The sequence below is a fragment of the Mus musculus genome, chromosome 1, assembly GCF_000001635.26.
Source record: "Mus musculus strain C57BL/6J chromosome 1, GRCm38.p6 C57BL/6J".
In the NCBI taxonomy this organism is placed as follows: Eukaryota; Metazoa; Chordata; class Mammalia; order Rodentia; family Muridae; genus Mus; species Mus musculus.
In genome coordinates this window covers 4,260,619-4,275,182 of record NC_000067.6, presented here as the reverse complement: position 1 = coordinate 4,275,182, position 14,564 = coordinate 4,260,619, and the positions used below count along the sequence as shown (strand labels likewise).

The window sequence follows — 14,564 nt, the reverse complement described above, 5'->3', positions numbered from 1 at the left end:
AAGCAATGAATGCAAAGCTCTGGAAGGAAATTAAGATTGCCACTATAGTGAACACACAAATGCTAGGAACAAAATATTTTTGATGCTATTATAAAGTTTTAGTTGTTCACACAGAAAATTAATCACCCACAATATTTTCTTGTCATAGCTTAACTGTGACCAAGAGCCTAACTATCTTGAATTGTATAAATTCTTAGTGAAGTATGGAACTTCTGAGGAAAATCTGGAAGCTAATGGGGGTTGTTATGTTGGGTATAGTCAGAGAAACTGTCTCCTTAACATGAAGGCATAGTGAACCTGTTAGCACAGATGCCGAAGAAGCCTTGGGTAGTTATGCAGCAGGTTCAGCTAAGATACATGATGAAGATTGTTAGTTACACTACAGTGAAGCTTTCATGTAAGGTGGTAGTTGTAGGTGAATCACTTCACATTAGAAGAAAATGCTGTCTATGTCTTCCATACCTAGAAAATGTCATTGTTTGTCTTCAAAACTTCAAAGAACAGACTGTCTTGTTAGGATATCCACAGGGCCACTTTGAAGTCAATGGTCATTTACTATTCTGAATATCCCAGAGCTCCCTACTTCTGTATCTGTTTGTGTTTTGCAAATGGAATAGCAAAGCACGTATGATAGGACAACTGTTTACAATATGAAATGTTGAATATTTTAATTCCACTGTTGAAATACACAGTTCAGAAAAGCATTGCTTAAAATATAACTGCTCACCGACAACGTTATTGGTCATCCAATAACTCTAATGGAGATGTACAATAAAACCAATATTTTTTGTGCCATTAATACTACATCCTTTCTGTGGCCTAAAAATGAAAAAAATGTTTCTACTTTAAACCATAATGTTTAAGAAATACACTTCATATAATTACTACAGACAGTGATTCTTCTGGTGGATCTTGGCAAAGTTAAGTGAGAACTTGTAAAATGGATCTACCATTCAATGTGACAACATAAATATTCATTATTTGTGGGAAAAGATTAAAATGATAGCATTAACAGTATTTTGTAGAAGTTGATTGTAACCTTCAATGATAACTTTCAGAAGTTTGAGTCTTCAAAGCAAATATGGTGGGACTAGCTATATATTTCAAGTAAGATATGCTGGCTACTTTTTATGCCACAAGATAAAAATTATTGAAAAGGAGGAAACTTCAATTCAGAAAATACTTCCAATAATATTTGGCTGTGGGTGTTTTCTTAATTAGTGATCAATGGGAGAGGTCTAAGACATTATGAATGTTCCCATTTCTAGGCCTGTCGTTCTAGGATTTATAGTAAAGCAGGCTGAGCAAGCTATGACAAGCAAGTAAGCAGTACTCCTTCATGACCTCTGTATCAGCTCCTGCCTCCAGGATCCTTCCCTACTTGAGTTCCTGTACTGAACTCTTGTTGATGAACAGCAATGTGGAAGTTTAAAGTGAACAAATCCTTTCCTTTACAACTTGCTTTTTGGTCATGGTGTTCATCGCAGCAACAGAAACCCTAAGATACTGAATATGAATGGATTACTTGCTGCAATCTCAGAACAAATCCTTTTAGTTATTGTTTTATTTTTTGCACTTTTATTAGATATTTTCTTAATTTCTATTTAACAAATCCTTAAAGAATGAAAAAAATACCCTTTAAAGATGAACAAAGAAAATAGTTTCATGAGTGCAAGTATTCTTAGTGAAGAATTTATGAATTTGTTGAAATAACAATAGTGGATTTAGAATACTACATTAATATATTTGATATGATGTACAACATCATGTTTTGAGATGACTATTTTTGAAAGGCAGTCTAGTGTGGGGAAATTCTGTCAGATGGTATTGTGTGCTGCAGTCTTCATCAGAAGAAGAATCATTCTGTGTGATAAAACTTTCACTGTCACCTTATTTTAAGAAGTTGTCACAGCTGCTCTGCCATGACCAGATGGTCACCATTAACATGAAGCAAGTCTGCACTGGCAAAGGATAAAATAATTTTGAGATGATCCCGATGATTTTAAGCTTTTTATTTTCCCCAATAATGTATTTTGAAATAAGATACATAAAATTTTAGATTAAATTCCATTAATAGAATACATTACAGTACGGAAATAGCAGTTTAAGATGGAATTTAATCTAAAAATGTGTTACTTTATTCATGTTGGCTTTGAACAATAGGAATTAATTGATTTCTTGGCTCATCCTCCTGGTTATCTGGAACTATAGGTTTGTGGCATTGGTCCTGTCACTGTGAATACAAATTTTATATGCTGTAGGAAAACAAAAAATTGCATTTCCTCAATGTAGTGGTCTAGAACCAGACTGCTCATATCTCTGAGATAGTACTTTAATGGAGAACTGTTATTAGTCTTTAGAGGATGATTGAAAAGGTAGTTGTTCTCCAAAATAATCACTTTTAGAGGTTCCTTCTTATAACCTCCACATTTGTGTGGGTAGCAAATGTGAACAGGTCAAAGATGTTCAAATACTAACAATGGAACTCATGTGGGAAAATAGTGTTGAAGATTACACAATACTCTGCCATTAGATTTTTCTTTACCTCTGGAGCATCACACCATGAACATTAGTTCTTTTTTGTTTTTTTTTTTTTGCTGCTGTAAATCTCTCCAACCCAAATATGACCTGGCAATGAAAACATGACACAATTAATATGATTACATGAGGTGCACCTAGATTGGGCAGATCTACCACTACACTACCATCTTCCACAGCTTATGAGACCCCTTAGAACTTGCAGTTTCTCCAGGCTATGTGCTTCTGCTCTGCTTTTCTCCTTCCTCCTCTGTGTACTCTCCCTCTTCCATTTTCTCCTTCTTCCCCCCTCCCCCCACCTTCCGCTCTACCTTCCCTTTTATCTGCCCAATCATCAGCGTTACTTTAGTTTAAAAATTGAGGTAGGAAGCAGGTTTAGAGGAAATCACTTGAGTGCTGACTCATTCCTTGTTTGCAACCCCTCACGGGAGAACAGATTTAACATCAAATATAACTAGCCCTAGGGCTATCCACAACATTCCCCCCTTTCTGTCCAACTAAAAGACTATTTTATCTCAGATGTAATTGAACATAACTATTACTATTTTGTAATTTATAAAGTACAAGAGACACATTTGAAATGTAAATGAAGAAAATATCTAATAAAAAAAAGAAATATCAATCCAGAAAAAAAAAAGTACAAGAGACCTAACACCCAGTCCATCATCTTTGTTAATTAAACAGAACCTCTGTCATCCATCATTACTTAAAAGACATATAATTCTACATCTGGATATGTCTTGGCTTTAGATTGAATGCCATCTGAAAACCATCCTCTCAAAATAAAAGTCTGGGTTGGCTAGGAGACTATGTAGTTTTTCACCCCTATCAGAAATCCAAGGATGACTGATATTAACTGAAAATATATAGGAAGCCTAAAACAGCTTCCAAAACTTAGCATAGAGACCACAGATCACCTGAACAGTCCCTTACTTCAACATGTTGGAGAATTGGTCTTCAGCCCACTACTGGCCAGGGTCATCTGACAGACTTAGAGAAACAGGAATATTAAGGACTAGCCTACTCTGTCTCAGCAGAATCAAGCTGTCCTAACCTGTAATTGTGTCCTTTCTTTGGACATTGTTATGTCTGTAGATGTAATGAGGCAATTCTTGCCTAGTGGCTATTTCGCCACAACTAGAGTAACTCAAAGATGCTCAGTTTTTTCTTTGAATCCAAGACAGGGAAAGCTGTCAAGAGCAAACTGGTCTCACAACAAATGAATAAAAAACATTAAATGTCACATTCTGTGGATTTTGATGTTTTTGAAAACCAACTATGTGAAGTAACCTAAACTGTTGTCTGTTTACTCTCAGCCAGTTCTAATTAAAATAACTAAAAACACCCTAACGATAAACTCAGAGCCATGAATTTCCTATTTGGCCCTTAACTCACAGGCTTACTCATCTCAGATATGTTTATAATAATAGCAATAGAAGGACTGGGTCTAATCCCTGTACTTCAAAAATTTTAGTACCAAAGACAACCCATAATAAAAACCCCCAGCCCCAAAGCTTCAGGAACTGGGATGACAACTCTTCATTAACTTCTTCAAGCTGAATATGGGTGTTGGGATATTTTTGAAGGGAGGGGGTAGGGTAGGAAAATGGGGGAGTTAGTTGGCCTTAAGAAGTCCACACCAATGATTGTATTAGTCTCTGATGTCTGTGTCCTGACTGGATCCAGATAAAAAACCAAGACATCAGGAGTTCATGTAGGCAGATCAGTTCAGCATGTATGATGATGAAATTCACCAAGGCTGTATATTCTGTAATATATAAATCTCAAAACAAAATTTTAGTATCATCAAGATAAACTTTTTGTTTCATTCTTTGGAATCTAGTTCTCAGGGAGTCTCCCCTATCAAATCTGATCCGTAAATCTGGAAGTTGTAAATACCTTAATTACCTTTTCCAAAAACACAAAGACAAAACCTTTTCTCCAAATCAGCATATTCTTCAGCTGGTAACCAGGAAAACCTGTAGCTTCCCTTCTGTCCCAGAGGAACAATAAAACCACCACAATACTCAAAATCACACACATTTTAGCCTATTTAGGCCTTTCTAATTTGTCATGTCAGGATTTAAATCCAAAATTCCCATGGAGCCCACTTTAAACAGAATATGAGTCTCCTGCAGACTTTACTATAGTGTCTTTAAAACAATTAATTCACACTTCTATGTTCCTTCCCTTTTCTTTCCCCCCTCCCTACTCTCCTTCCTTTCCCCTTCTCTCCTTTCTATACCTGCTTATAAGAAGCAGCTTGTCAAATCAGGATTTAAACCCAAAATTCCTGTGGAGCCCACGTTATACAGAATATGAGTATCCTGTAAGACTTATTAGGGCACTTTCTACCTTGAGCCACAAACATTTATTTAATTAACCCCCAGTATAATACGTATCTGTTATGCTCTCTACCTGGAGCCACAGACTTCTATTAATTAATATCTGTTCATAGCAGGCCATTATCACTGCTCTCTCTACTTGGAGTCGGTGACTAATATTCCCTATCCAATTTTGAACATGAAATTTCTAATAATTAATAAGCTCTCTGCCTAGAGTAGCCATCCTGTCTGTTGTGCTCTCTACCAGGAGCCACAGACATTTATTTAATTAACACCTATTATAATATCTGTTATGCTCTTTACCTAGAGGAACAAACTTCTATTAATTAATACCTGTTCATAGCAGGTGATTGTCACTGCTCTCTCTACTTGGAGTCAGTGACTAATATTCCCTATCTGGTTCTGAACCACAGGTGAAATTTCCCATCTTTAGGTACTTTACCTACTTATAAGAGGCAGCTTGTCAAACCAGAACTTAAACCCAAAATTCCCATGGAATTCACGTTAGACAGAATATGAGTATCCTGTGAGATCTGTTAGAGCACTATATCTTTATACCTTCTTCAATTATCAAAAGGTTATAATTCTCTCTTTATAGAAATGAATTACCTGGTCTGGATTCCTTTGTATCTTTGTCTCCCAATCATTTATTCACAGGGAGAAGCTGAGTGTAAAAAGATCTGAGTTGTCTGTGTCCCTGTTTGGAGATTGGGGAGGCAGGGTAGGGAGCGAAGGATACAGGGAAGCAAACACAGAAAGGCTCTCTCGGGCATAGATGCCTCTCTACTGTTCTCTGTAGGCCCCTTAAATCTAGTCAGCTTCAAATCCATACTGCTACAGTCTAGGTCACTGCCCAAGCCCCATTCAGGGGTTGGGGGTCAGTGAATTTTTATCTCAGGTTAGTTGAATTCAAATCAATATGTTGGGCGCCATTTTTATTTATTTATTTTTTGCAGTAAATCTCCTCCCAAATATGCCCCGGCAATGAAAACAAGACACAATTAATATGATTACATGATGTGCACCTAGATTGGGCAGATCTACCACTACACTACCATCTTCCACATCTATGAGACCCCTTCTGACTTGCAGATTCTCCAGGCCATGTGCTTCTGCTCTGCTTCTCTTCTTCTTCCTCCTCCTCTGTGTCTCACCCACCTCCATTTTCTCCTTCTTCCCCCACCCCATCACCTTCTGCTCCACCTTCCCTTTTATCTGCCCAATCATCAGCTCTCCTTTAGTTTTCAAATTAAGGAGGGAAGCAGGTTTAGAGGAAATCACCTGAGTGCTGACTCTTTGTTTACAACCACCCATAGGAGAACAGAGTTAACATCAAATATAATTAGCCCCAGGGCTATCCACAACAGGAATTCCTGTGGGAAAATGGTGTTGAAGATTACACAAAACTCTGCCATTAGATTCTTCTTTACCTCTGGAGCATCACACCCTGAACATTAGTTCTTTTGTTCTCCCAAAGCTCCAGGAGCCTCTGGTCACTTTTTATAGCATTTCTCACTCATGTTCTTCTGCTTCCTTTCTAGTCTGCTTATGAGACTACTTGTTGGGTGAAAAACTTCAATTTGCAGACAAGTCTTGACATTTCTGAAAATTTTATTTGGACCTTCTTTAAAATTTTGCATACCTCTGCTGCTGAGATTTTCTGGGTTTTGGTTTTAAGAGGCTTCACAGTTCTTGGTAGGAGCATTTGTATCACAATGCTCTTAAGTCTTTGCTATATAACACCAGTGTTGTTTGGATGCCCTCTTCCGTGAGCCAATGGTGCTGCTATCTTTGTGGTCATGTCTCTATATTCTTTGCCCATGTGAGTTGTTATTTTTATAATTGCTAATTGTCTTGAGTAACTTCATAGTGTATGTTGGAGACTGAAGATTTGAGTTTCAGTTCAATAACTTATAAAGAATATTAATAATTTTGTTTTAGAATATAGTTGACTCTACTGTTCAGTTTCAGGTCACAAATCACAGTCTGTCTTTTGTGGTCTGTGATTCAAATATCTGTTCACTTCTTAACACATTTATAGTTCCCAGATCCTTTTGTTCTTGTGACTAAAAGGCTTGCTTTAATTGTATTACCCTATTTACTTCCAATCTTCCTGTGTGTAGGAAAGACAATGTCAAATAGCCACTGGAAGTCATTGGCTCAATCTATTGCAGTCTAGTTTCACTGGACAGAAGGAAAGATTCTTCTTTCAAAATATGGGCATTTGGTCTGGGCCCAGGCACTAGTTTTGCATAGGCTGGACAATGGGGAGGAGAGTAGAATGTCTTTACTTTGTCTCTATATTAGTAGTTACAACTCTTGCTTTCTGAGTCAGAACCAGAGACTTCTGAGCACTTGAAGTCTGACCTCTAGTTCCAACCTCCAGGCTTCTTGTTCATTGAGTCCAGGCTTGGGAATTGTGAAGAACAATGGTAAAGTGATGCTTGGTCTTACTTTAACATTTGGTCTTCTTCCTAAGTGCTTGGCAGCTACTCACTTCACAATGTTCATTTATTCTGTTGAGCTTTCTTGGCTGTATTGCATGGCAGTGCCTAGGTGTTGTATATTATTGCATCTTCTCTAAGGTTTGGATTCTGAGTGATATTTAGGACCTTAATTTTTAATTATGTCAGTAGTTCTTTACACTTTAAACTTAAATTTGTTTTCCTTTATTGCTAGTGACAACATACAAGGTATATATTACAACAGGGGAGCTCTGGAACTCTGGAACAATAGCCAATGTCTACCTTTCTATCTATGGGGAAAAAGGAGATACAGGATCCAGGAAACTCTTCAGATCAAAGAACTCTTCAAAGTTTTTAAGAGGACAAGTAAGTAAACAAAATTTATTTTTCCTGGTTTAAAAAATGTCATTGTCTTAAAAGCACACAGAATTTTTCACACTGGCCATTCTATGCATTTGGAAAACATAGTTCACTATGAGCGGCATAGTTTTTGTCAACATGAACCAAACTAAGAACACCATGAATGTATAAATCTTAACTGAAAAATGCCCCTAACAGATTGTAGTGTGTTCATATATGTGGGCCATTTTCTTGATTAATGATTGATATGAGAGTTGTAGTCTACTGCAAGTGGTATATCTGGTTCCTCAGCCAGTACTGTGTCCAATTTTCTGAGGAACTGCCAGACTGATTTCTACAGTGGTTGTACTAGCTTGCAATCTCACCAACAATGGAGGAGTGTTTCTTTTTATCCACATCTGCTGTCACTCAAGTTTTTGATCTTAGCCATTCTGACTTGTGTGAGGTGGAGTCTTGGGGTCATTTTGATTTTCATTTCCCTGATGACTAAGGATGTTGCACATTTTTTTGATGCTTCTCAACCATTGGATATTCCACAATTGAGAATTATTTGTTTACCTCTGTACCCCATTTTTAAATAGGGCTATTTGTTTCTCTGGAGTCTAACTTCTTGAGTTCTTTGTATATCTTTGGATATTAGCCCTCTATGGGATGTAGGATTTGTAAAGATCTTTTCCGTTGCTGTTTTGTCCTATTGATATGTCCTTTGCTTTACAGAAGCATTGCAATTTTATGAGGTCCCATTTGTCAATTCTTGATCTTAGAGCATAAGCCATTGGTGTGCTGTTCAGAAAAATTCCCCCTGTATCCATGTGTTTGAGGCTTTCCCCCATGTTCTCTTCTATTAGATTCAGTGTATCTGGTTTTATGTGAAGGTCTTTGATCCACTTTGACTTGAGTTTTGTACAAGGGGATAAGAATGGATCAATTTCCATTCTTCTACATGCTCACTTTCAGTTGAACCCACATCATTTGTTGAAAATGCTGTCTTTTTTCCACTCGATAGTTTTAGCTTCTTTGTCTAAGATCAAGTAACCATAGGTGTGTGGGTTCATTTCTGGGTCTTCAATTATATTCCATTGACCTATCTGCCAGTCTCTGTACCAATACCATCCAGTTTTTATCACTATTGTTCTGTAATACAGCTTGAAGTCAGAAATGGTGAATTTCCTAGAATTTTATTGTTGAGAATAGTCTGTACTATCCTGGGTTTTTGGTTATTCCAAATGAATTTGCAAATTTCTCTTTCTAACTCTAAGAATAATTAAGTTGGAGCTTTGTTGGGGATTGTGTGGAATCTGTAGATTGCTTTCAGCAAGATGGACATTTTTACTATATTAATCCTGCCAATCCATGAGCATGGGAGATCTTCAATTTCTTTCTTCATTGACTGGAAGTTCTTGTCATATAAGTCTTTCACTTGCTTAGTTAGAGTGACACCAAGATATTTTATGTTATTTGTGACTATTGTGAAGGGCGTTGTTTCCCTAATTTCTTTCTCAGCTTGTTTATCTTTTGAGTAGAGGAAGGCTACTGATTTGCTTGAGTTAATTTTATATCCAGCCACTATACTGAAATTGTTTATCAGCTTTAGGAGTTCTCTTCTAGAATTTTTGGGGTCACTTAAATTTACTATCCTATTATTTGCAAATAGTGATAGTTTGACTTCTTCCTATCCAATTTGTATCCTTTGATCTTCTTTTGTTGTCTAATTGCACTAGCTAGGACTTCAAGTACTATATTGAATACATAGGGAGAAAGTAGAAAACTTTGTCTAGTCCATGATTTTAGTGGGATTGCTTCATGTTTCTCTCCATTTAGTTTGATGTTGGCTACTGATTTGCTGTATATTGCTTTTACTATGTTTAGGTATGGGCATCAAATTCCTGATGTTTCCAAGACTTTTACCATGAGGGGTAATGAATTCTGTCAGATGCTTTCTTAGTATTCAATGAAATGATAATGGCTTTTTTTTCCTTGAGTTTGTTTGTATAGTAGATTGCGTTGATGGATTTCAGTTAATTGAACCATCCCTGCATCCTTGGGATGAACCTTACTTGATCTTGGTGAATGATCATTTTGATGTGTTCTTGGATTTGGTTTTCAAGAATTTTGAGCATTTTTACATTGATATTCATAAGTGAAATTGTTTTGAAGTTCTCTTTCTTTGTTGAGTCTTTGTGTGGTTTTGGTATCAATGTAACTGTGGCTTCACAGAACAAATATGTTAGTGTTCCTTCTGTTTCTATTTCGTGGAATAGTTTGAAGAGTATTGTTATTAGGTCTTTTTTGAAGGTCTGATAGAGTTCTGCACTAAACCCATCTGGTCCTGGGCTTTTGTTGATTTGGAGACTATTAATGACTGCTGCTATTTCTTTGGTGGTTATGGGACTGTTTAGATGGTTTATCTGATCCTGATTTAATTTTGGAAACTGTTATCTGTCTAGAAAAATTGTCCATTTCATCCAGATTTTCCAGTTTTGTTGAGTATCCAATTTTGTAGTAGGATTTGATGATTTTTTGAACTTCCTTGGTGTCTATTGCTATATATCTCCCTTTTCATTTCTGATTTTGTTAATTAGGATATTGTCTCTGTGCTCTCTGGTTAGTCTGGCTAAGGGTTTATCTATATCTTGTTGATTTTCTCAAAGAACCAGCTCCTGGTTTTGTTGATTCTTTGGGTAGTTCTTTTTGTTTCTACTTGGTTGATTTCAGCCCTGACCTTGATTATTTCCTGCCATTTGTTCTTCTAGGGTGTATTTGCTCCTTTTTGTTCTAGAGCTTTCAGGTGTGCTGTTAAGCTGCTAGTGCATGCTCTTTTCAGTTTATTTTTTGGAGGCACTTAGAGCTCTGAGTTTTCCTCTTAGCACTGCTTTCTTTTGTCCCATAAGTTTGGGTATGTTGTGCCTTCATTTTCATTAAATTCTAAAAAGTCTTTAATTTCTTTTTTATTTCTTCTTTGGCCAAGTTATCATCAAGTAGAATGTTGTTCAGCTTCCATGTGTGAGTTTGTTTTCTGTTTTGTTTGTTTGTTTGTTTGTTTTGTTTTGTTTGTTATTAAAGAGCAGCCTTAGTCCATGGTGATCTAATAGGATGCATAGGATTATTTCATTCTTCTCATGTCTGTTGAGGCCTGTTTTGTGACCAAGTATGTAGTCAATTTTGGAGAAGGAGAAGCAGGTGTATTATTTTGTTTTATGATGAAATGTTCTATAGATACCTGTTAAATCCATTTGGTTCATAAAGTCTGTTAATTTTACTGTGTTTCTGTTTAGTTTATGTTTCTGTGATCTGCCCATTGATGAGACCGGGATGTTGAAGTCTTCCACTATTATTGTGTGAGGTGCAAAGTGTGCCGTGAATCTTAGTAAAGTTTCTTTTATGAATGTGGGTGTACTTGCATTTGGAGCATAGATTTTCAGAATTGTGAGTTTATCTTGGAAGATTTTTCCTTTTATGAGTACAAAGTGTCCTTTCATTATCTTTTTTGATAACATTTGGTTGGAAGTCAAATTTATTTGATATTACAATGGTGACTCCAGCTTGTTTCTCAGGACCATTTGCTTGGAAAATTGTTTTTGCACCTTTTACTCTGAGGTAGTGTCTGTCTTTATCATTGAGGTTCATTTCCTATATGCAGCAAAATGCTAGGTCCTGTTTATGCAGTATGTTAGTCTGTCTTTTTTTTGGGGGGGGCTAATTCATTCCACTGATGATAAGAGATATTAAGGTAAAGAGACTGTTGATTCTTTTTATTTTTGTTGGTAGGGGTGGAATTTTGTTTGTGTTTCTATCTTCTTTGGGTTTGTTGAAAGAAGATTACTTTCTTGCTTTTTCTAGGGTATAGTTTCCTTCCTTTTGTTGGAGATTTCTATCTATTATCCTTTGTAGGGCTGGATTTGTTGTGAGATATTGTGTAAATTTGGTTTTGTCATGGAATATTTTAGTTTGTCCATCTATGTTAATTGAGAGTTTTGCTAGTTATAGTAGCCTGGGCTGACATTTTTGTCCTGGATGTTTTTGGTTATGAGCTTTTTTGCATTTTGCATTTTCTTTGACTTGTGTCAATGTTTTCTGTGATATCTTCTTCACCTGAGATTCTCTATTTTATCTCTTGTATTCTGTTGATGATGCTTGCATCTATGCCTCATGATCTCTTTCCTAGGTTTCCTATCTTCAGAGTTGTCTCCCTTTGCGATTTCTTTATTGTTTCAATTTCCATTTTTAGGTCCTGGTTGGTTTTATTCAATTCCTTCACCTGTTTGGTTGTATTTTCCTGTAAATTTTAAAGGGATTTTTGTGCTTCCTCTTTAAGGACTTCTACCTTACTGGTGTTTTCCTGCATATCTTTAAGGGAGTCGTGTTCTTCTTAAAGTCCTCTAGCATTTTTGTAAGATTTGATTTTTAAATCTGAATCTTACTTTTCCAGTATGTAGGGTGTATTCAGGAGTTCGTATAGTGGGAGAACTGGGTTTTGATGATGCCATGTAACCTTGCTTTCTGTTGCTTATGTTCTTTTGCTTGCCTCTTGCCATCTGGTTATCTCTAGTGCTACCTGCCCTTTCTGTTTCTGACTGGAACCTGTTCCTCCTGTGATCCTCGTTGTGTCAGAACACCTCAGAGTCCAGCTGTCTCTGTGATCCTGTGATACTGTGATTCTGTCATCAATTAACTGCTTATATTTTTCATTTGTTTAGAATACATCAGCTTGATTCTTTATTTCTCTGGATTTTATGTGTTGATTCAAACACTACACAAGAACCATAGCCTGGTTTAATACAGGAAGTAAGCTGCCTGTCCTAGACTTAGTGATAGTCTAAACTCTTTCTTATTTACTGTTACTTAATATTTTAATATTTAGTGTTGAACTATGGCTTATGCTTGAGAGACAAGAGCTATATCACTTAGATACAACATCTGTCCTCTTTTTACTTAAAAAAATAAATTGAGGATGGGTTTCAATTAGTTTGTGTAGGATAACCATAATTGTGTACCTAAGGAGGGTGGCTTTGAATTTGAGATCCTATTGTTTTAATTCCTCTGGTAGGGATTATGGGCCTATACCATCAAGAAGAGTTTAAAATTTTTGTTTATATTCAGCTGTTATCTGTTTTATTTTCTCAAGAACATTAAGGTATCACTAAGTTTGTTAGCACCTTAAACTACTCAGGAGGAAATTCAGTCTGTGATGCAAACAACCTAGTTCCTTTTCTCTTCAGAGAACTTGGATGCTATAGGCTCTCTCTCATTGTCTTCATAAAGCCCAGGAGGGAGTCTATGGCAAATGTTTGTTGTGTTCAGAAAGCACAATTTCAATTTGTTTGCTATGTTCCTTATTGCAACCAGGGGCTTTCAGATCCTATCAGCTCTAAAGACAGAAGGGTTAGATGGAGGCCTGGTTCCAAGATGGAGCAAGTCACAGGGGAGAACTCTAGGAAATAGTGACATATTATTCCTGATTGCTTGTGCTGTCAGCTCTTATACAGAATTTACAATGCTTGATCTGTGGGCAATGTCTGGAAACTGAGGCATTAAGTGTATGATCAAATCCTTTTTCAGGGATATGATTTGTTAATCTTAATTGTCAACTCACCTGATTTTACAATCAACAGTCCTATCAACTGAATTAATTGTGGATATCAATTAGGTGATAGATTGACAGCCAGATCACTCTCACCTCCTTTCTTTCTTTCTTTCTTTCTTTCTTTCTTTCTTTCTTTCTTTATTTATTTATTTTACTGTGGACAGCTTTGTATATTTGGTAATGAACCTGAACTTTTGACAATTGATTTTTGCTACATCTTAATGTATATTGGTGGTAAAGTCATAATTTACGTCTAATTAGAGGTTTTTAAAAAATTGGTTGCAGGTTGATACCTTCTTTCTAGAAGCTGTAAACCTTGGAGATTTATGCAAGATTGTTATAGGCCATGATGGACTTGGGCAAGGTAAGGCTCACTTACAGAACTCTAATGGATGTCTGCTTCTACTCCATCTGTATGAAACTCTTAGTGAATCTAGTAAACAGTTGGAAAACCTTATAGAAAACTCTTTGAAGAAGAACTTAAGAAAGGGAAGAAGGAAGATCCTATTACATATTACTGAAATAAAATATTTTCCCCAGATTTCTTTTTAAATTGATATATTTTTCTGAAAAATGATGTAAGCTGGCTGAGAGAATGCCACATGATAAGCCTGGGAAGCCAGAAAGAATCATTTAGAAAGAGGTATTTGGTTTGTGAATGTTGTGTAGCATCCAGTGATGGAGGCAACCATAGAGTCTCCCAGGAATGACATTTCTTGAAAGGGGACTCATTGTCCAGTAGTAGTGGGTTGAGATACTTGTCTTGGTAGCAAGGACTTGGCTGTGTTTCCTGCTTCCATTGTGTTCATGCTTCTTCTCACATTTCTCAATAACTCTGTGAGATAATTTAGACCCTTCTAAAGAACTTATTTCCTGTTATGTAAATAACCACGGTATAAAGAAATGTCATTTGATTGAAAGACACATACTGAAAAAGAAAACTATAAATGATAGAAACAGGAATTTGCTAAAATGGGTTAAATATAATTTCCATATTAGGGACAAAGGTCTCTTGCAAATATGTAGGGAATATATGTTTCAATAATAAATGAGAGGTGTTACAAGTTAAATGTGTTTACAAAACTGGTTTAAAGAGGTTACAAAGGCTTCTAAAATGTAAACATATCATTAGTGAGACTACAAAGAGCAATGAGTGAGATCAATAAAGTAAATAAAATAGGATCAGTTTTTCACAGACAGTAAACATATACCTTCATAGTAATCGTATCTTGGAAAAAATATTTATAGTTTAACCACCTATCAATCATTTGC

The 14,564-nt window shown here is 36.2% G+C and overlaps 1 protein-coding gene across 2 annotated transcripts in view; it reads left to right on the top strand.

The window, feature by feature from the left end:
- Positions 1-14,564, top strand: part of Rp1 (retinitis pigmentosa 1 (human)) — a 293,594-nt gene that overhangs the window by 134,084 nt on the left and 144,946 nt on the right. For both annotated transcript variants that reach the window (XM_030252325.1, NM_001370921.1), the window contains exons 7-8: positions 7,563-7,714; positions 13,578-13,656. In XM_030252325.1, the coding sequence (XP_030108185.1) occupies positions 7,563-7,714; positions 13,578-13,656 (231 nt within the window). The remainder of the gene's footprint in view (positions 1-7,562; positions 7,715-13,577; positions 13,657-14,564) is intronic.